At 38.1% G+C, this 24,046-nt stretch overlaps 1 protein-coding gene across 2 annotated transcripts in view; it reads right to left on the bottom strand.

Annotated features, from left to right (window-relative positions):
- The window catches only part of PRDM1 (PR/SET domain 1), a 113,270-nt gene that overhangs the window by 4,452 nt on the left and 84,772 nt on the right, over positions 1 to 24,046 (bottom strand). For both annotated transcript variants that reach the window (XM_054023116.1, XM_054023115.1), the window contains exons 2-4: positions 21,995 to 22,243; positions 14,756 to 14,875; positions 9,720 to 9,969 (exon numbers count right to left, since the gene is read on the bottom strand). In XM_054023116.1, the coding sequence (XP_053879091.1) occupies positions 9,720 to 9,969; positions 14,756 to 14,875; positions 21,995 to 22,177 (553 nt within the window). In that variant the 5' untranslated portion in view covers positions 22,178 to 22,243. The remainder of the gene's footprint in view (positions 1 to 9,719; positions 9,970 to 14,755; positions 14,876 to 21,994; positions 22,244 to 24,046) is intronic.

The raw sequence follows: 24,046 nt of genomic DNA on the forward strand, positions 1-24,046 counted from the left end.
AACAGGCACTTCACCAGCCAGTTCAATTACTTACAGTACCAAAAAATATGGGTCTGGCTAGGATGAAAGCCTTCTTCAGAAAGAAGGTATTCTACATCAGTAAACAGACCATTAGTCATTCAGTATACTGCCTAGTAACATCTACAACAAAGCAGGCTATTTACTGCAGATTTTCTGTGGCATTCAGTGTGTGCAAACTCCTTTACTTCCAGCTGTACTTTATAAAGACTACACCAAAGTAGAGCAAAGGAAAGCGAGATTCATGGCTCCAGCCTAAGTCAATTTTTTCCCCTCTAGAAATCTACATTTTGAAACAAAATACTTGCTAGTGTCCATTTAAATCTGTTCAGAACAGCCATTTTAGGTTATCTACTCTCAGAATCTCTTTATACCTCTCCAGACATATGCTATATAAAAATTACCATAAAAGATATCTTTAGTGGAAAGAATTTTTGCTTTAGCTAATCTCTTAAAGTTAGTAGTTATATAACCATACAGTGATTGTTTGTATGATGTTTTATTACAGGATAAACCATAAGAGAAGCTTTATACAATCATGACTAGGGCTACTAGGTACTATGGTAATATAAATAATAATGAGACTATATTCACAACTGTTTGTGTCTATGGTTTTGCATATCCAATGGTAAACTGCTATCAGTTGACACTAGGAAGCAGTGCTATTTGATAGTATTGCAAAGTTTCTACTTATTGACTTTTTTCTTTACTGATCTGGTCAGTAAAAAAACTTTACTTATTTTTGGTGGATCAGCTAAAACCAATAGCCAGTAAGCATTGCCCCTTTTGTCATAGGTTTGTTGTCTGAACACTAAGTATCATTTAGTGAATCTATAATTTGCAGTATTACACTGTGAGGCAAAAAATGATCCTTTACTTAAAAATACTGGGGTTAAAAAAAGGACCTTTCAAAGTCTTATTCCACTTAGAACAATTAACTCTCAAAGTCGAATCTTCATCAAGAGGCACGAGACTAGCATCAGGCATATATGTGGTTTTCAATGACAAGTCCAAAAATATGAGCAGCTTTTATACCTTAAACATTTATTGAAAGTATAGAGATGTCCATATGCTTAAGCATCAAATGCTTTAACTTGGAATACTATCTAGAAAACACAAACAGAAGTACAGAGTACTTTACGATCAACCAACTTCCCAATTGCCTTTCTAGATATCAGTATAATTATTCAAGGTCTCACAACTTCCTTAACAACAAATAATAATAATATAATAAACAAGGAACTCTCAACACTTCACTCTTTAAAGGTGTACATTGCAGTTGTGTGAGTTAGTGGATCTTCGATGAGACTCTAAAAAAAAAATTAAAAATAAAAAAATGGAGGCCTTATCTATTATGTGAGGACTTTTAACAGCCCAGGCCACTTTTCATAACAGCATGAATTTTCCTTTTTCTCCTTGGCCAACATTTCTGGGAAATGCCTCAGGCAACTAAGAGCCTGGCTTATCCCTGTAAAATAGCAGTCATCCTATTAAAATACGAGAGAGAAAATAACGACCTAGAGACAGCTTTATTTATTTATTTTTAAAGTCACAAATCTATTTTACTTGAAAAGTTGTCTGTCTCGGTGAACTAGTAATCAGTTATATAACCTCACCTCCCCCCGCCTCCCCAGAATTTTAAGTCTTAATATAAATATATTAGTTTGCTGGGTTCAAGAGCTCCCATGTCTCCCTAGTGGAGTTCTAGGAGATGTTATCTCTGTCTTATTATCAGTTGCTCCTTGCTGAGCCAGCAGCACAGAGCAAACATTCAGAGTGACACTATCAGAAAAGATACTGATCGAGGTTATTGAAAGCTGGTAGAGGAGAAGGGCTTGTGAAGCCACTAGACAAAAAATAAATATCAGCTTATCAGGCCCATATCAGTAAGGCCTGTCAAGCAGGAAGTTAAAATTGTCACTTCTGTTTTTTAAAGAAAAAAGGTAGAGGAAGAAGAGGAGACAGCTCTGCTGGGAAAAATGACATAGGAACCCAGACTGTCTCAGCTGAAGGAATGAATCTTCCTGTGTGATGAGATTAAACAATTAGGGTGTGTAAGGTACGTTTGTTATGTGTAGGAGTGAACTACAAGAAAGACTATTCACAGAATGTAATTTTCTTTGCACAATAGTCCAACATTGTCACGTGACAGACTGAACTTAATTGCCATTTCCTTTCAGGGATCTCAATAATACTTTCCCTCCTACTAATTTCAGTGTGTAGACAGGAGCCTCAATTATTTAAGGAGTATTTTCGAGTATAATCATGCCAGACCTCTTCAATTTGCATGTTATCTTTCTCTCAAATTCTTATTTGCCTTTTCTCCTTGTATATGCTAATCTCACCTGAACATACCTCTGCAGTGGGGGATATCAGACAGATGAAACACATAAATAAGTACATCAGTAGAGTGTAAAACGAGTGTAATGTGGGGAACTACATAAAAACGGCCATACATGATCACACTAATGGACCATTATCTAGCCCAGTATCTTGTCTTCAGACAGTGGCCAATGCCAGGTGCTTCAGAGGGAATTAACAAAACTGGTAATCGTCAAGTGATCCATCCCCTGTCACCCATTCCCAGCTTCTGGCAAATTGAGGCTAGGGACACTTCAGAGCATGGCTTTGCATTCCTGCCTTTCCTGGCTACTAGCCACTGATGGACCTATCTTCCATGAATTTATCTAGTTCTTTTTTGAACCCTGTTAAAGTCTTTGCCTTCACGACATCCTCAGGTAACAAGTTCCATGGGTTGACTGTGTGTTGTGTGAAAACATATTTCCTTTTGTTTGTTTTAAACCTGCTGCCTATTAATTTCATTTGGTGATCCCTAGTTCTTGTGTTATGAGAAGGAGTAAATAACACTTCCTTATTTACTTTCTCCACACCAGTCATGATTTTATAGACCTCTATAATATCCCCCCTTAGTCGTTTCTTTTCCAAGCTGAAAAGTCCCAGTCTTATTAATCTCTCCTCATATGGCAGCCGTTCCATACCCCTAATCATTTTTGTTGTCCTTTTCTGTACCTTTTCCAATGCCAATATATATATATATATATATATATATTTTTTTTTTTTTTTTTTTTTGAGATAGGGCGACCAGACCTGCATGCAGTACTCAAGATGTGGGCGTACCATGGATTTATAGAGAGGCAGTATGATATTTTCTGTCTTATTATCTATCCCTTTCTTGATGATTCCCAACATTCTGTTAGGGTTTTTTTGACAGTCGCTGCACATTGAGTGGATATTTTCAGAGAACTATCCACAATGACTCCAAGATCTCTTTCTTGAGTGGTAACAGCTAATTTAAACCCCATCATTTTATATGTATAGTTAGGATTGTGTTTTCCAATGTGCATTACCTTGCATTTTTCAACACCAAGTCCATCACCCAGTTTTGTGAGATCTTTGTTACTCTTCACAGTCTGCTTTGGATTTAACTATCTTGAGAAGTTTTGTGATCATCTGCAAATTTTGCCACCTCACTGGTTACTCCTTTTTCCCAGATCATTTGTGAATATGTTGAACAGTACTGATCCCAGTACAGACCCCTGAGAGACACTACTATTTACCTCTCTCCATTCTGAAAACTGACCATTTATTCCTACCCTTTGTTTCCTATCTTTTAACCAGTTACTGATCTTTGTGGACCTTCCCTCTAATCCCATGACAGCTTACTTTGCTTAAGAATTCTAATAGATTGATGAGGCATGATTTCCCTTTACAAAAACCATGTTGACTCTTCCCCAACAATCGTGTTCATCTATGTGTCAGATAATTCTGTTCTATACTACAGTTTCAAGCAATTTTCCTGATACTGAAGTTAGGCTTACCAGCCTGTAATTGCCGAGATCAGCTCTGAAATCTTTTTAAAAAATTGTCATCACGTTAGGTATCCTCTAGTCATCTGGTACAGAAGCCGATTTAAATGATAGATTATATTCCACAGTTAGTAGTTCTACAATTTCACATTTGAGTTCCTTCAGAACTCTTGGGTAAATACCATCTGGTCTTGGTGACTTATTACTATTTAACTTATCAGTTTGTTCCAAAACCTCCTCTAATGACATCTCAATCTGGGACAGTTCCAGAGATTTGTCACCTAAAAAAAAAAAAAAAAAATGGCTAAGGTTTGGGAATCTCCCTCACATCCTCTGTTGTGAAGACCGATGCAAAGAATTCATTTAGTTTCTCTGCAATGGCCTTATTGTCTGAGTGCTCCTACAGCATCTCTATCGTCCAGGGGCCCCACTGGTTGTTTAGCAGGCTTCCTGCTTCTGATGTACTCCAAAAAATTTTTTTGGAGTTATTTTGAGTCTTTAGCTAGCTGTTCTTCAAACTCTTTTTTGGCCTTCCTGATTATATTTTTACATGTCACTTGCCAGAGTTTATGCTCTTTTTTATTTTCCCCATAGGATTTTACTTCCACTTTTTAAAGATGCTTTTTTGCCTCTAACTGCTTCTTTTACTTTGTTGTTTAGCCATGGTGGCATTTTTTTGAGCCTCTTACTAGGTTTTTTAATTTGAGGTATACATTTAAATTGAGCCTCTATTAAGGTGTCTTTAAAAAGTTTCCATGCAGTTTGCAGGGATTTCACTTTTGGTGCTGTACCTCTTAATTTCTGTTTACCTAACTTCCCCTTTTTTTGTGTAGTTGCCCTTCTGAAATTAAATGGCACGGTGCTGGGCTGCTTTGGTGTGTTTCCTCTTCCCCCGTGGATGTTAAATGTTATTCTGTTATGGTCACTATTACCAAGCAGTTCAGCTCTATTCACCTCTTGGACCAGATCCTGTGCTCCACTTAGGACTAAATCAAGAATTGCCTGCTTCCTCAGGACCAGCTGTTCCAAGAAGCAGTCATTTAAGGTGTCAAGAAACTTGATCTTTGCATCCTGTCCTGAGGTGAAGTGTACCCAGTCAATATGGGGATAGTTGAAATCCTCCATTATTATTGAGTTTTTAAATTTTATAGCCTCTCTAATCTCCCTGAGAATTTCACAGTCACTATCACCATCCTGGTCAGGTGGTTGGTAGTCTTCCCCTACAGAAAGGCTCCTATGTCATACTGGGCAAGCTGGATTGAAACCTGGGTTGAAGTTGATTTGGAGGTTTGTAATTTTTATTCTTGAAAGTACCCATAAATTGAATTATTCCTTACCAAAGTGGTTTTTTTCCCTTTAAGCATTGGTGATGATAACACCTATTGTACTCATACACTATCACACATCTATCCAGAGTCTCTGGTCTGAGGCAAAATAGTTGATAGGTTTGTGACAAACAGGAACCATAGGATTGCATCATTAAGTTACTGAACTGACAAAAAGATGCTCCTCTCACAGGGGCCTGAGCTAGCTCCCACTGAAGTCAGTGGAAAGACTCCAACCTACTTGAATGGCTATTGGATCAGGCCTTAGAACAGTAAGAAACGGAGACAAAACTCTTTTTAATACAATGTTTAAGAAAGGCTATGTCTGAAGTCCCTCAGCCCCCTCCAGTTTGTGTGTTTGGGGGCCTATTTTCACAGCGAGCTGAATAGCTGTCAGTTTTTTGTTCTCATTTATGCCTCTCCTAGCTGTAGCTTCAGATAGATTTAATAAAAACAAAAGATCTGTTTTTTCTAAAAACTTGAAAAACCGTTGTAGGCGGGTAGAGTCATTTCAAGAGTAAAATGCTACTCAACACTTCGAGTGGTGAAGTTTAATTATGCCGATTCACATTTTCGATCTAAATTAAGAACCTCCTTTGCTAGTAGAAAGAGAACCTAGAAGTTCTGAAGTAGGCAAAACAAAGAACGTTTCCACTCAAACCGAGAATGGAGACCAACATTTACAAGTATATAATTTGATCATCTGTTTTCTAAATGGGTCCAAGACTGTGTGACTTGATTTTTTAAAAAAAGTTTTGCATAAAGAAGGTCTTTGAAAGAAGCCTTAATTCTCAACATTTTAAAGGGGCACTAGAAAGTCAAATTTAGCCCAAAATTTAGGTCTCTCACAAAACCTAAAACCTATATAAAATCTTTCCATGACCTTTTTAAGATTCCATTTTTTTTTTTTACTATTTCCTGCCAAACCAAACATTGTAGCACTGTCCTAGTACATTCAAACCAGAAAGTGAAACTGACCATAAACAAATGGGAAAATAAGTATTTAACTGTTTTAAGCACAGAGAGGTACAAAATGTAAGAGAGTCAGGATAAAGAATGAAAATTAGATTAGATTTTTTTTAAATGTTTTGGTCAAAAGTTAACATAGCACAGGTATGGATTTCTTTTTAACCCAGCCAGTGTCTCTTTAACATTTCTTTCTCTGTTAAAAAGGCTTTTGTTAGGTCTGCAAATTATATCCCCAAACCTTTCAGACAGGTTTGTCAAAATAGGGTGTCACCTTCCTGTGTTTGTCTGATGGGACAAACTTGTCAGGACAGTAGGCTGTTGCATCATCTTATGATGCAATGAAGGACATTGTATCACAGTCATGTCCTGATTCAACGTGATTCTATTTTGGGAGAAGTCAAATAAATAAACACATAAATAAAAAACAACCTCAACAACTCTAAAACTGATGCTACACAGAACATGAGGGACCACAATCAAATTTCCTGAATCTATGCCAGTTATATTAAAGCATGATAGGCTTTAGACTATTAGTGACTGTCAGGATTCATTTGGAATCATTATTTAGTAAGTGCAGTAGGTTTGATGAAATAGTGGAAATTATTTTCTTGGTCCACAGAATGTAGAAATTATGTGTCACCACACCTAAAACATGTATTGCACAATGGTTAATAAAGGCACTATTTGAAGGTGATTTTCTTTGTTATTACTCATATCTTGATTCAAAACAATGTCAATAGATTAAGAAAAAAGGAAGATGGAAATATGTAAATGGTAAGATTATGCTTCCTCCCCCTAAGACAAATCAGGGCCCTGATCCTACAAACACCTTGGATCTCCTTGCAAACACTTATACATATGATCAACTTTACTATAATGAGTAGTCCCACTGTGCATAAATGTTTGCAGAGCGGGGGCCTAAGGCTTGATTCAGGAAAGCACTAAAGCACATAATTAAGCATGTGCTTAAATGCTGTCCTGAATACATGCTCCTTCCTGAATTGGAGCCTAAATTAATTAACTTGAGAGGTTATATTTAAAGTTAAAAATATATGTCCTCATGGAGGCAAGTGGGTGTGTCTATATGTGTGTGTTCTATGTGGTGGTTCTGATCACTTCCTTCAATTAAGGGCTTCAGTTAAGCTATAGGAAATTCTTCGATTATTTTAACACTGGAGATGCTGAAAGTCTAAAATCTACAGCTTGTGCAGGGTCTGAACAGTCCAGCACAAGTCCTTCTGGATTTTTTCTAGCTTGGAGACTACCACTGAGGTGTCTCTGGAAGGCTGGAGAAATTGGTGGGTCTCTGCTAATTTTAACTTGCAAGAGCTGACAGCTGAGGAAGGGGAAGAGGAAAGCTAAAGCACCTGTTAGAATTAGTACTGGTATAGTAGTATCTTGACATTCATCTATCTCTAATATTAAATCTGGAGAAATATCAGTGCTGGAACTAGGGGTGCTGCCACACCCTCTGGTTTGAAGCAGTAATAACAACCCAAATACATGGTTTCTGCCTTCAGCACCCCCACTACAAAAATAGTTCCAGCACCACTGTATCAATCACAATTCAACATTATACCTTCAATGAACAGACCACAAACATCTTATGGTCCAATGGAATTTTTCTAAGAGTTTGTGAGAAAAGTTGTTGAAGCTTCCAATGACAGCTCTATACCTATTGTGAAGGTTTTATTGCCTAACTGTAGGTCTCCATGCCCAAAACAGACTTGTCACAGGGAAGGGGAAGAGTGTGGACAATATTTGATTTAACAGGGGAGGGCCAATGCTAACAGTGGAAGGAAGCCAATTAAAAAAACTAAAGGACTTTATGCTCAGTTCTCTGTATTGCTAAACTGTAGATGTGCAAGGCAAGGAAAATCTCTAATTTAAATACAATTAATAAAAATGAGAGAGAGTTTATAAGTGTCAAAAATCAGAAGTCTCTATGTCCATCCACTTGCCAATATAGGATTGTTCTGTGTAGTCTATTTTCAAGTACACAGAACTGTTAAGAAACAGTACACTTCCTTACACAGCCAGTACCTTCCAATCCAGGTCTGAAACCTACTTTTACAGAATTGTTTCATAAAGATACAGATGCTGAATGCTTCCAGATACACACAGTGATCTGGTCAATAGTCAGAGCATCTGCCAGCACTTTACAAATATCTTGCTGTATCAGTGGGGAGTACATGTAACATAAAAAGTAAGCAGAGATGGAAAAAAATGGATGCAGAGATAAATTTTGAAATGTGACTAATTATATGTTTGCAAACTACTTGTACATGTGAACCAATGAACCTCTAAGGTGCCACAAGTACTCCTGTTCTTCTAATGTTGTTGACATGTCCCACTCATGTCACATGGATAGGCCTGCACAGTTCAGCATAACAGGAGACCAAATTGCATGGTAACTAATGAAATTACATTTAAGATAAGGTTATAGTGAGCAAATTAATGTTGTTTGAGTAAGGAACATAGGAACTTCAGATCCTTAGTACCTAAACAAGCATTTCTAATGTTTCAAAAGAGTAAACATGCTTTGTAATCACTAAGGGGTTGGGAAGCAACTAATGAAAGTACAAAGGAGGAGAAATGTGTATTGGCAATTTCTGACCAGTCTGTGCTGTATACAAAGATGGGGACTGCATTTTTATCTTGATCCACTCCTAAACTAATACTGACATTTTATAACCCATTCTCCATCACCAGATAGCAGTGAACCCCATTTCATAAAAACAAAAACTATAATGCATTAATTTTAATAACTCCTACATAGACATAAGCATATTATATAGGTTAACAGAAAATTAAATCTACTAAGGGTCTGATTAAAGCCATTTGGAATCTTTCTGCTGCTTTCAGTTAACTCTGGATGAGATCCTAGTAGTGTATCAAATCTAAGGGTAAAAGACTAAAGTTGGAGATGGTCAGAACACACAGCTTTAAAAAAAAAAAAGGGAATGCATCTTCACACCATTAGCAATTTTGACACACAAGGAAAGAAATTAAAAAAAAAATCTTTCTAGCATTAAGTGTTAAGCAACTACACTATAACCGATTTGAGACAGAATTGAGTTTTGTTATCATCAGAAATGAAGTTTGTTTTTTCTAACCTTTATGTCTATCAGTTCAACATACAGTTTGGAAGATATGCACATGGCCTGGGTCCAGTTCCTTGCACAGTAAGGACAGTCCATTTGGAACCCAAATATACATCCCTTTGTGTACATTTTCACAGCAGAATTTTTTTAATTAGACCCATGAAACCTGGAATCTCTAAAGTCTCAGCATGTAGCAATGTCAATTATTTTTAAGAGAGGGGAGGAGGACAGGAATTGTCTATGTAGGATTTCATCAGATAATTCTCAGATTATAAACCAATAACTTGAAATTTTTAATAATCTGTTTGTATTTAAACAGCACAAGAAACTCTGTTTTTAAATTCCTTCTGTCTACTCCAAACCACCTACTGTGACACAACAGATGATTCAGCTATATAATTATACAACATATTATTAGATCACATAGGCAGAAGAGACATTACTAGCATTCTTTGTTTATACTGTAATCCACTTACTGAGATTCATCATCAGCTCTCTGGAGGAAGGATAGTGCAGTCTCTCTGCAAAGTCCGGACAATACCACACAAGTAGTTCTTGGTTGGCAGGGATGGGCTTGATAGTGTAGAAATAGATGTTCATTCCATTCTGACAAGCTGCCAAATTCTGTTCCTGAACAGAATGGGCTGGGTTCACATAGCGCATCCAATTGCTCTTGTCCTCATTAAATCCGTCAATGAAGTGGTGAAGTTCACCACTGGAATAGATCTAGATGAGAGTAGAATATTATGAATATATATCTATAGTGTATACACATACACAGAGTACATATGGTAAATAAGAGGTTTTTTTTAAAAAAAAAAAACATGACCAACCAAATAAACAACAAAATAAAGAGAGAAATGGGTGTTCCCTTTCCAAGTAAGACATTCTCGGCATTAAGAGTAATAAATCTCACTTTAGATTAGGTACGCTCTCCCAGTTACCTTTTCCATTTATGTTTAGTCAATGTGTTGCTCTATTAATGTGCACACATGAAAGCCACAGAACATGAAGAGTTGTCTGAAGTAAGTCTACCTTAGAGATCTTTTTCTGCTGCTATGATCCAACAAGTGTGTGATACTGTTGACTTCAGGTTTGACTGTGTGCTTGCATTAATGCTTTGAGTCACCTGTGTGTAAGACTGACTAGCTAGGCTACGTCAAACACAGTCTCTTTCTCCGTTTTTTTCTATGGCCTCTGTACTTGCAGTTTCCTACCACCTCCGCCCAAAGGTTTAAACTATGCAAACATCCTCCCCCCTCACCCTCCTGCAACAGTCCTAAAGTAACACTTGCTCACACTTGGAATGTAGCCCCTTTCTGGAAAAGCTGGGTGGGGCTAAGGTGAACTTCACCTGCTATAACTGAAGACCTGGCAAGAGGCCAGCATTTGACAGTCTATGAAAGTCACTTTTCCTCTCAATAGACATGTTTAGACATGTACTTTTAAAAAAATTACACATAAAATTGCTTGGCAACATGCACAAGAAAAAGACCCAATTCAATGAGTGAAAATGTCATTTGTCAAAGTTATGAGAATATGAAAATTAAGTGAAAATCTAATGAACTCAACAAATATGTCCTTTAGAATTAAGATCGCTTATTTGTGGAAATAATTAGTTCAGTCACTTCTTGATGAAATAAGCCATTTAAGAACGCCTGAGTTTCACAATAAGTTATCAGGTAAAAGTTAGTCTTAGACTGTGAGCCATTTGGATTTTAGATTGGAATCTCTTTGAGGCAGGAACTCTCTCTTTCTAAAGAACAGACCTAATATATTTGATCTCATCTCATGCTCATACTACTTTCTTTTTCATTTGAACAGTAACTGCAAGAGTCAACTGAGAAAAAAAAGAAAAAAGGAAAAAGACAGGCTGGCCCTTTAATGCAGGCAGTAAACACCAGAATCACTTTCTTTTAAGAGTAACTTCCTGTAAAATGAGAAGGGGGAAATACATGTGGCTTCATCAAAGAAGCTAGTGAGAGATTTTGCGGTGTGTTTGTTATGAGAAAATGGAACAGAGCCGGGTGAATTCTGCTATCAAGAGGAGTTTTCAAGTTTCTTTGTTTACTCCGATTTGCAAACTTCCAGGAACTTGGGGTTCCATTGCTGTGCACTTCTACTAGAGACGGAAGCTGCTTTCTAAAGCTACACTGAAGGTCTTCCAGTTACCCGTCCATAGATAGTACAATTTACTGTACTTCTTTTAAAAAAAGAAATATCAGTATCGTGAGGTCACATACACACCCCCACAAAACCTTATTCTGCCATCTCACCAGATTTCCATATATTATCAAGAAGATTAAAAATGTGCTGACTCATAGTACAGTTACAAGAAATGATGTCACTCTGAGGTTTGCACAGCCCTCACGTCCCCCTTCTCCTATCTGTGTGTGTAATTTGCATGGAACATTTATGTTCACACAGAGCAGATGTTCCTGTTCCTGCCAGCAAAATCAGGATGCCTTTTATAGCATGTGGGAAGTTATCTCCCACAGCTTCCTTTGCATGTGCAAGACTGTTTCAGTCCCTGAGGAAGGAATTCATTTGAGTTACGGCAGTGTGTCTGTACTGAATCAAGAGATTATAATAGTAAGTGTAATGACCCTTAGAAGACTCCTATATTATTTCCAAGAAGCTTTACATTAAAGCAAAGTAACATCACAAAAATGAGGTCATCTTTCTTACAGCAATATGACTAAAATCCTGGAAAATAGTTAAAAACCTTTCTGAATATTTGCTGAATTATTCCCCATGGGTAATGTTACACGAGTTATTATTCCTTTCTCCTGGTGTTGGACTTAGATGCCTTTGTGGGGCTAAGTCCAACACTTAGATCCTCAAATCATCCAGTCAGCTACCACATAAACCTATAGGCACCCAAATTCCTTATGTGCTTGACTTTCTGCTGGCAATGTCTGATGGCACCTAAGTTCCTGCTGCTGGGCATGTGTAAAATTGCTTGACGACAGATACTGCTGAGCTGCTTGGCACCCTACCTCATGCCTAAGTCAAAAACCAGGCGCTTCCCCATCTGTGGGGCCAGATAGGCATTTTCAGACCAGACCTACTGGACAGGGCCTTGCATTAAAGACAGTCAGCAGTGACCAGATGGGGAATTTTTGTGGCTGGCTGGAGTGCGGGTGTCCTAGAATGCCCAATAGTTTGGTGGTTAGAGTACTTACCCAGGATGTTGGAGACCTGTTTTCAAATTCTCATGCTGCTCAATTTGAGCAGAGACTTGACTCCAGGTCTCCCATATTCCAGGTGTGTACCCTGACCACCAGACTGTTGGCTCTTCTGGAGTAAGGGGTGCTCAATCTCTCTCCTCTTGGAGCTGTTCCACTTGGTATAAAATAATTAAATATTCAGTTCAGAAAGAGAGCAAATTTAGTCCATAGGCCGGTGTTCAAGTTCAAATCCCTGCTCCAAACCAGGCACAGCAGGTATCTGCAGACAGGTCTCCCATGGCCCAGGTGAGTGCTCTAACCACTGGACTATTGGCTATAATGGGATAGGGTGGGATACTGTCTCTATCTCTATTTTTTCGTGAGAAAGGTCTTACCTGGCTTAGGTGCCCAACTCCAGAAGAAGCCTGAGTGGAGATAGACACCTAAAATACCTTCCCTCTCCTCAGCATTTCCTATGGGCGAGTTTAGGCAACTCCTCATTCAACTTGTTTGTATCTGTGAAACCATTGTTTTAGCACCTAACTCTTCCCATGGATTGCACAAGGAGCCTGGCCACCTAATTCAGGGTTGAGAGGATTCCACTGGGCAGCAGGGCATCTAAAAGTTAGCTGTTGCAACACTTAGCATTGCCACACCTAAGTCCCTTCCCGGACCTAGACTCTGGAAATTAAGTACAAGATCTTGGTCTCACAAGTGTAAAAACACTCCTGCACCTTGTGTGAATGTTCATGTTAATTATTATCCATGTGCCAATGAGTAAAATTCTGCAGGAGAAAGCATAAGAAAACCCAAATAGGGTAATTACTTAACTTAATTTTTCCTAAGAGGCCTCAAAAAGAGCTATAGAAAAGATCACTAAGGCTATGTCTACACTTACGGCAGCATGTGGAGTATGTACCATGCATGCCCCCAGTACAGGTATAAACAGCAATGTAGTTGACAAGGCACTGCTTAGACGAGTAAAGACATACTAGAACATTAGGGTATGTACCGTACATGGCTCCCTACGTGCCCAAGTCGTGCCTCCCATGTCTACACTGCCTTCTCCCAGCCAGAGTTGTACACTGTCGCATGTAGTTACAACACCACAGTGTGGAAATAGCCCATTTTCCACTGAAGTGTGTAGCTACACATACCATATACACCACTGCCAGTGTAGACAAGGCCTAAAAGTAAAGTTATGCTTTTATGCACACATAGTGTAGCAATAGTCTTTCTATATAAAGAATGCATGCAAGTGCCAGGACAATTAGAGCAAACCTGTGGCCTACTATGAAGCCATTTGATTAAGCTCCCAGTGGCAAGGCTCAGATACAGAGTACAAAAACTCTTCCCACTCACCCACATTTGCATCAAAACCTGTGACAGACTGGCTTAGTGATCTGAGGGGCAACAAGTTCAGTTCCATGGAAGGGGATGGAGCAGAATGGATGATGTATACAGAATTGGTAATGTGTTTGTGGAGGAAGTTGGGGGGGATTAGTTCACTGAGGTTTCCCAATTAACAGAAGAAGGAAGGAAGGGATGAATGAAAGGGATGGCGGGAGATAAATGGAGGGGGGAAGGGAAGGTGACTATCCTTACTCCCCCAGGGTGCCTAAGTTATCAACACAGAGTGCTCAGTTAGCACACACAGACTCCTACTCCATACCAAGCTGCACTACCTTATGAGCAGTAAACATCACATTAACATTTCTGCCTGCCATTAGTGGGGTACATGGACATGATGAGGCAGCGAGTTTTGCAACATTTTTTCAACTGGCCCTAGAAATGTCTGTTAATTTAAAATACACATATTGAAGAGATAAACACTGTTTTACAATAGTTGAATTTGAAACATGCTTAAAAAGTTATTCAGATTTTAATAATTCCAGCATAAAAGAATATATAATTATATAATACATCCCACTCACTCAAGTATGTATTAGCTAGAAATCAAGAATACATGACATTCTTCGTCTTAAAGAATGACTTATTACTATTTCCTTGTGTAGAAATGCAAATCAACCTACCCCGGCAGCAAGCTGCAGTGCTATTTCTTTATATGATCAAGCACTGATGTGCTGCAGAAGACCGAGCCAAGAGCTGTTGTGCATTTCCCTCACTCTCCACCCACACTGTCCCCGTTTCCAAGAGGGCCAGAGGTTTACTCAGCTTAGTTCACCACTGTTCACTCAGAATTCTGTTCATATATGGCAGAGTGAAGAAGTTGCCCCCTGCACTCACACAGGTCTGAAACAGGAAGTGACCCAGCTTTTCAGCTGTACTCATTTAGTGATCTGATTACTGCATCAACATGGAGCTGTTTTTTTCCTGCTTACCCGCCAAAAGTATTTTCTGTTTGCATTCTTGGGAACTGTATCGTTGGTATAGATCTCTCCTACCAGGGGTCCAAAACGTGTTCCTTTCGGGATGTACTCTTTACTTACAACTCCAGTAACCTGCAAGCAGAAGAGCAAATAATCAGCTCATCTTCAATAGAAAACAAAAGTCACTCCTATCCTTACTAAAAACCCCAAGCCCAATATATTTTTGATGCGAGGTCAGCAAAGCAGAAAAACTAACAGCTACATTGACATCTGATATGAAAAACTCTGTCAACTTACAGTTTCTTGCTGAAAAATATGGAGGCCAGTAGTGAATAGAGCTTCAGGTGCATAAATAATGAAAAACTGCCTTATGGAAATTTGTTTGAATTTGTAAGCAGAAAAGAATCACTGAAAGCAATTTCTTCTCTTAAAACAAGAGGTCAGGTGTTTCAGAGTTAAGAAAAATCAGCAAGTTAAAGAATTCTAACCTACTGATACTAATACCACTTCCAACCACTTACAGAGAAGCTTTTCTTATCAAAGGTGAATGTCAAAATTCTAGTCTCAGAAACCAATAATATTCAATAGTAAGCACTTCAATGTGCTGAAGCCACCTCTTTCTTGTAGTTTTCTAGTAAAATAGGTTCAGTGCAGTCTCTATTTCTAGATAAAAATGAACCCTTTTTATTGCTCTGGTACCTTGCTGAACGGCTGAAGAAAAGAAAAGAAAAAAAAAAAAAAAAACCATCCAAAACCTACAACTCTTCCGTTACCATACAATGAAAAACCAACAATCAATATGAACTGACTTTGGGAAAGTGTACTCACAGATTACTGTCTTTAAGAGAGACAGAGGTTCCTGTAATATGTGTTACGTGGGTCTGGTCAAGGAAGTGTAGGTTTTTGGTGAAAATGCTCTGCTGTACCAAGTTTAAGATACATATACTAGCTGTTCAGCTTCCTCCTTGACAGTAATTATACTAAAAAAGTCACTGACCACAAATCAGGAAGCAATTCATCATTATTCAGAAGAACGTGCCTTTGAGTAACCCTTTACAACACACTGCTGAGTTCTTGTTTTTGTCCTTCCCTGTTCTCCACCAGTCCTCTGAATTTTTGTACATTTAAACAATGTGTTATAAGCAGAATAATTTTGTAAATCAAAAATCAGGACTTTACAAGACTGCTTAAAAAGCAGGGAAGGGAAATAAACAGGCTGTTGGTTTGCTAACCTTACTGAACTTTCATAGTAAAGCCAATTAAACATATTCCTCTCATGCACCTTACTAGGTAATAATTCTCATAATGCCAGCTGAACTCATGAAACCATAGAACTACAGCAGAGCCTTGCTGATTGGCACTAATTGGAAGCCCATTTCTGATCCCTGAATTCTGCAAATTCACAAATAAACAAACACAGCCAAATAAATTAAGGATTATCACAATTATGTACTTTGTTCGTATGAGTAAGCATTTATGTTTACTTGAAGTACTTCATAGTGCTCTAACAAATATTCTGCATTGTACATGGTATTTTGTAAAAGTAACTATGGCTTGTAACATGAAACCCAACCACAGTTTCTGCTGTTAAACCTTTGCTGAAAAATGGGGCTATGCTTGTTTTGTGTGTGTGTGTGTGTGTGTGTGTGTGTGTGTGTGTGTGTGTGTGTGTGTGTGTGTGTGTGTGTGAGAGAGAGAGAGAGAGAGAGAGAGAGAACGAGCATTATTGGTTTGTGTATTAAGGGAAATGAGAATTAGTAAAGTTCTATTGTACATGGTCTATGGATAAATATTCCAAAGACAGCTCATTTGACTTCTTGATTGGAAATGCAGACAAATAATTAACTCTTAGCAAAGTTTTATGTGAAATGGGAAACAGAAATGAACAAGAAATACTGAGGAATCAAGCATATAGTCCTTTGGGAAGAGGCTTGGTGATTATGTGGTAGATGATAATGCTGTCTTGCAAGTGTTTTGCATGTTTTTTAGTGTGCGTGTGCACATACACACACACAGATTTGTGCATCTGGACTGGAGAGAGAGAGAGAGAGAAAGGGACTTCCAGAAATTTTCCTACACCTACCACAAGTTGAAACATGTTCAGTGGCCCAGTTTTATTTTTATCCTTGTACATTTCTCGTAGAGAGCTGAAAAAGGCAGATGTTCTTTCTCATCTTCCCCATCTACCTTCATTTACATCCATCTGCCCTTTCTAGAAAAGTTCATAGCTGTGTAACTGTAAAGTATATTTTAGCTCTTTCACAGTTTTAAAATGTCTTGGTCTTAATTAAAATATCTAATGAAATTCTCAGAATGTCTAGAAATCACTACTGCTTGAACTAGTCAACTTGAAACATTTACTATATTGGCTTCTCTGACACAGCAGATCCTTTTTTTTTAATATGTACTATACACAACATTTGATTCTTTCCCAATATATAAAGCATTAATATGGTTTATCATCCAACAATTAATGGAAGATATTTTAGCATCATATGTTTTAGAAGTGTGTGTGCGCGTGTCTGAACACACTTTTTTGTTTTTTTAACTATCTACTTTTTGCCACCTATGGTTTCTGATCAGAGTGTATAGTATAAATTATGTCTCTAAAGGCTCAACTGTTATGAACAAGTAGCATTACACTCAAAATCACAAGCCAGCAGAGGAACATTGATGACACTAAGACAACTCTGGGTTCTAGATCTCATGCCAGACAGGAGGCTGGTCCAGTGCCATAATCAAGATCAAAGAGACTCTTGCCATGCCATAGTGGAGTGGGATTTAGTTACTGTACTTTGTTGTTTGTTGGTAATCAAGGTTACCAAGGACTGTAAACAAATCAGAAAAAATGCTACAGATCAAACGCAGAAAGGAAGTTGGGCCTTAGTTGCCAAAAGCAGACACAGAGCAAACATTTCAAACTTCTGTCCACAAGGTGTCCTTCAGCACACTCCTTGTGAACTGTGAGGATACTGTCTGAAGCTACCACACCTTGTGGATGAACATGAGTCTGATAATGAGCTCTCCTCTCACAAGTAAGCTACAACTAAAAATGTTGAGGATTTTTAAAAATCTTTGGATCTAAAATTTAAAACTTTGCGACAAAACAAAAATCTGCTTTCAAAATGTTTTTTGGAATATGTTTTTCTCTTTTAAAGCTATAGACACTTCAAATCTCTTAATACTGCCACAAACACTTATCATCAATTCCATTATCATCAGAAAAACAATATTTCTACAACAAAAACCAGTTTCTCATGTTAGACTTGTGATTTGAAATATCTTCTATGAGATGTATATAAGCCATGCTCCTTCAGTACTAAAGTGAGTTAAGACACTTTCACCCCACTTAGTGTGTGATAGGATGAACACAATGCTTGCGTGCTAAGCTAACCAGGTGCCAGCATTTAGAAGAGCAGACAGCTGCCTCCTTGCAAACAACAAGCTGCAGAACATTCAGTGGTCCTGTCCGATACTGTCTGTAAGGAAAGCACTGCTGTGTTTTGATTGGTGTATTATATGTAGATGTTAAAGAATTGCTTTTTATACTCTGCTGGAACTCAAGTTTGTTCAAAAGGCCATTTAAATGACAATGTTCACCTAACCCAGGAAGGAAACACCATTGGAACTGACCAGGGTCCTAATGAATTACTGCTGGGGCAGGCTGCTGTATGCCTTCTATAAACACATCCGTGAGAAGTTGAAAAGCTTCAACACTTTCATGCTTCATATACCCCCACAGAAGCCATTCCACTAGATACTTTATGGGCAGCACCGACCTCCCTGCCATTTCAGCATATCCATCTTTGTCAATGGACTGGGTCACAGAGCACATCCTGACAAGTCATGGCTCCCAGACAAAAAACAGTATTCCTTAGATTCTCATTTTGATATTTAAAAAAAAAATTGAGGAGCATTTACACTCCTTTGTTCGGGGTGGGGGCAGTGAGGTAACCAATAACACATTAGTTGTGAGAAAAGGGGATGCCCTTAAATAAATCTAATAAATTGGATGTTTTTTTCACCCCTGGTTCAATCTATTACAGCATATTTTCATAATAATTGTAAATGTAAATCTGGAATGGTGGTTCAGTTAGCATTTTGTTTTGAAACATACAAACACTTATTAAATTGACTGGAAGAAAACTGCAGCTGAACCAAGACCTGCAGCTTGCAATTTATTTTTTAAAAGTGGTAAAGTGAGAGGAAATGCTTTGTGATTATATCCTCCTTAATTATCTAAGATAGAAATAAAACACAGCTTCAGTGAATTATCTGTAAAAGGGCAAGTGCATGAGGTTAGCGAGGTGTATATTTAAAGCAGTTTATAATAGACTTGGTCAAAACAGCTCAGAATCCAGTACTAATCCCTTTGAGGAGTAGCCTTATTATAGAAAGTACTGCATTAAGGGTCTTATGCCACAGGTAATGGATTCTGTGAACTCCTCATAATTTATCCTTTTCCAGATTCAGTAAAAACAACAGGATAAATTGCGTGTTGATGGTCCCAAACTTCTAACTGATATTTATACTAAGAAGTGCGGAGAGTGTGTTAAGAAGATTGAGGCAGAAGGAAATTTCCTGAAAAACTGTTTTAAAATTGTTATCTTAAAAAGATTAGTCACGTGTAATATTGGAAAATAGATCATTTTATTCTTCATACGTTTTTCATTAATTGCTAATGTGGAGAAAAGAGCTAGCTGCCACATAAAAATATACAGCTGTCTTCATGTAAATCTAACAACTCCAAATGTTAAGAGCAGAAGCAATTCATTTTAAAAAGATACTGATGTATATCGTGAGTTCATAGTGAAAAATGTGTCCTTCAAAAAAAAAAAAAATCCCTGGGGAAGGTCCAAGAATAAACAAAAGTATGATGTGTCATGGAATCTCTTGCCATTTCAATAACAGTCTTTAAGGAGGAATTACTGAATTAGCAGAGCTACGAAATGCATGAAAAGGAAAAATAACCCACAAAAAACTACCCCCCCCAATAAACTAACCAACCAACCCACCCACCCCACCCAAGTCTGCACATACAACACTGTAGTATTCCTAGTTACATAGGTTACAAAATACAGATCTAACCACGAAAGCTTTAATATTTCATAAACCATGTACTGTATGTTTTTGTCAATAAATTTGCTCAGTGCTCACATCTTTCCTCAAGATAAAGGAGCAATCATTTCCCAAAGTTAACAGTGAAGACAACTCAGTCACAAAATCCGTAGGTCCATGTTCACATGCACATGCACACACACACAGAGCCCAATTCTTACCTCCACCCTTTGCAAATCCGAAATAACTATTAGTGTTACCCCAGGTGCCACATCAGTGTAAGATCGGAATCAAGCTCCCTTTATCTTCCCTTCTCCCTCCCCCTATAACGGTCCGATCCTTCAAACACTTATGCACAAAAAACCAGGTTACTAAAATTGAGGGCAGAAGAGCAAATCAAAACCTTAAAGTCAGTTGGAAAAAGAAATGTTTAGAGCCAAATTAATAAAGGTACTGTGATGAAAGTGACCGATGCGATCTGCAACTATTTCACTATGTTGACAAGTGACTAGTCAAACCTATAAATGAAGTACTATAGCTTTAATAGATGGGGATAATCAGATTGGCTCTTTCATTCAGAGCTGCGGAATAAAAATCAGAGGAATCAAAAGTTCCTTTTGTTTCTTACTCTATGTGCTGCTCAGCACAAGCCAAGTACAATGGGGAACTTTGGTAAACAAACAAACAAAAAAAAGGATGTTCTGTATTCAGACCCCCCTCTAGTAAAATAATCCCAATTGGACTTATTTTATAAGAAAGAATTGGAAAAACTTTTCAACAAATTAAAAAAAATTACAACTCAGAACGATCCCAAACTGCATATTCATGTCAGCAACCCAGAATGAATATGGAAATGTGTTAATCACAGAGTTACAGCTTCATCTCCCAAACCACAAAAATATTTAACTAAAAAAAAAAAAAACACCACAAACAAAAATTTTTGTTTTTTGCTTTTCTGTTTTTTTAAGCTTCCTTTTCCCCTTCAGATTTCTAGAGGATAACCTTTCTCCCCCCACCTTGATGTTTAGCCTTAACCTGTTGCCAAACCACTATGCATTCTAGCCTGCCCCGTAGGACCGAATTCTGCTGCATCGGTTTATTTCAGTTGAGGATCTGGCCCTATTTCTATACACAAGATTAAACAAGTGAATGCATCTTCATGGTACTTGTTTTGGGAGGACACGTTTGATAGTTAGACAACAATGAATTTACATCCCTTTTTAGCTCTGTGGTCAGTATATTTAGCCATAGTAGTAACACAGGTAATAGCTGCTCCACCACAAATCGGAGGACAAGGAGAAATTAAGGGTTGTCCCTAGGATTATTACCCTGTTGAACATCACACCTAGCTATAATAGCTAGTGTATATGGAGTAAACACACGACCAATTGCTCATCCAGGCTCATTTTTTTCCAGCCCTTCTGAAACAACAACAACAACAAAGAATGTACCCACTCCAGAGATAAGGATACTTACATGTCTAGCTACAAGTAAAGGTATTGCCCCAGATAAACAATAGTTAATTTAAGGCATGCAGACATAGGATAGTATTATGTGAATCTTGCAATAGTTTTATCATCACTTCATTAATAGGTAGGCCAGAGTTTTGAGAATTTAGGAAGTTGCAAATAAAGCAAGTTCATTAAAAGAATAAAGTATCAGAGGGGTAGCCGTGTTAGTCTGGATCTGTAAAAAGCAACAAAGAGTCCTGTGGCTGCTAGACTATAAAGTGCCACTGGACTATTTGTCGCTTTTTAAAAGAATAAAGCAATTTCATAAAAGAAGACAAAAATGATTAAACACATTTCCAGGAATTATATTTTTTTCCTTTTCAAAGCTATTGTACAACTGAGGCACTTTAGTCTCTAGGTCAGAGGCAATGGATGGACTGGCCAACAGCAGTCTAGAAACTGGCACACAGGACGACCCACACTTTAAACATGCTTATGCAGTTGCCTGAAGATTTAACTGTTTGCTAATTGGTACAGAACCAATTTTAGGATGTGTGACTTAGCCATGGAAGTGATGGATTATTTGTTTACAGTTCCTTAAAGAATTTTAAGAATTTGTCTAAAATGCCAGTGGCATTTTTTTAAGGTGGTTAGAATGTGGAAGCGTAATGAACCGGTCACTTTCCAAAGCACTGTGATTTGGCTGTCGGGCTCCAACCTTCCCCAGTAGATGGCTGCTTACCTCTTTGCAGTTCGATGTATATTTGAAAGTCAAGTTCCTTGGCAAGGACGCCTCTGCCTGAGTTATGGTGCTTCCATCATCGCTGGGATCCCAGGGGTGATCATTTACAATGTATGTACACTTCTCTTCAAAATCAGCCTCTGTCCACAGAGTCATGTCAGCATCCTCCATGTCCATTTTCATTGCCCACTCTGTCCCTTTTACCAGCGTTTGGGAACTCACAACGTCCAAGCTACACTGTGCGGCAGCCTGGAAAAGAAGAAAAAAATCTTTTAATCCTCATTGTCCTTCAGTTTCTGTGGTTTCCTTTGAGACAGTGTGACTAATACAGCAGTCTGTGGCACTTTAAAAGTGTATGCAGTACAGTTGGTACAGTTGAGTAATAGCCAAAAAAAAAAAAAAAAGGCAGCATAAAACTATGTTGCCTTTACTGAAGCAATGTCTTAAAATGCCAGCCTTGGTAATAATAATAATAGTAATAATAATTAATAATAATAATAAGGGAACCAAAAGAATGGGGGGAAATCCCTAAGATCGGCATCTGCATTACCTTTCTCAGATCCTTTTCTTAAACACCTCACAGCAGAAATTCTGCAAGGCCAATACTGTGCCCAAGAATATCTGGGGTCATGGCCGCAAGACCACTCAGTGCCTGTGGAAAAGCTGCCTCAGAAAAAGTGTCACAAACAAGGAGAGGAAGAGGAAGGAGCTGCTGTCTGCGTCTGAGCAAAGCTAAAAATGGAAAGCGCATGTTGGAAGAGCGGAACCCAGCCTAGCCTTTTCCAAATGGAGAAGCCTGAACTTTCCCACCGGCTTCCAACACACAAACAACTCTCAAAACAACCTGGCTCCCTTCTGACGTCCTCTTATCCTTTGGCATGGAAGGTTGAAAAAGCAGACATCCTGCCAACAGTGTTGCAGCAACAGCTTTTCACAACTCACTGGAACACATTCACTTGGACCAAAACAAAACAAAAAAAATCCTTATGTTTCTTTGTCTTGATGACATCTCACAGAATTATATGCTTAAGGCACTAGATAGAATCCTTGTGAGAAAATTCCATCTAGTCCCTGACTGCCTATTTTTATTTAGGACAGACAATATCAAATTCTCAGATAGGTATTACAACATCATCTTTCTGCAAGATAAGTAGAACTAAAGAATGCAGTCGCTGTTTAAACTGGTAGTTGTAAATGGTTTTCAAATCCAGGATCAAAAACTCATTTTTCCTTTAAAAATATTCAACCATTATGGAATGTCCTCCCTTCACTCCTCTACCTCCCTCCCCCAATCCCCCCTCCCAAAGAAAAAAAAAAAGATTACAAGATAAAAAGAAACATTCTGGGAGGAAAGGACAGAGAACTTATCCCTGTCAATCTCTGACTCCTAGTTAAAATAAAACATCCAGTAACCACACCAAGACTTTCTTTCTGGATAATGTAGATTCATTTCAAAAAATGTTCTTTACAAAGTTTACCCCATTTATGCTGCATCACAACATTTAATTTTTGACATATTTTTACAATAATGCCTCCCACAAGCTTTATAGAGTGCAAGCAATTGGTTCTTTAAGTTTTGGTCTAATTTATAGCCAAATCAAATCATCAGCTAAATATTTACTGACTGTGAATATCAAGATGAAAATAAAGACTAATATCGAAACTCCAGTGAACTGACAGTTACATCTAGAAGTGAAAGGGTTAATATCTAGGTCTTCCAAATCAGCGCTGAAAAGGTTAACAAGATATGTTTGCTATTTATTCTAAGTGTTTAGATTAATATATTAACACAGCATTAAAAGGTCAATAATAGATCCAAGGGGGAAAAAGGAATCAAGTTCCTTACCAAGGTAGAGTCCACAAATGTTTCCAAACAGAAGCTCCACGTTTAAGATAAGTCTCGCTCATATCTACCGAGTAAACATTTCTTCTTCCTTCCACTGGGTATGTTAGAGTAAGACTGACTCACACCTAGAGAGTTAACTCCTTTTGCTTGTGCCTCTCTCTCTCTCTCTTTTTCTGTCAGACAGGTGCTGCTGCACTTACTGCTTT

This window comes from Malaclemys terrapin, chromosome 3, assembly GCF_027887155.1.
Source record: "Malaclemys terrapin pileata isolate rMalTer1 chromosome 3, rMalTer1.hap1, whole genome shotgun sequence".
Lineage (NCBI taxonomy): Eukaryota > Metazoa > Chordata > Testudines > Emydidae > Malaclemys > Malaclemys terrapin.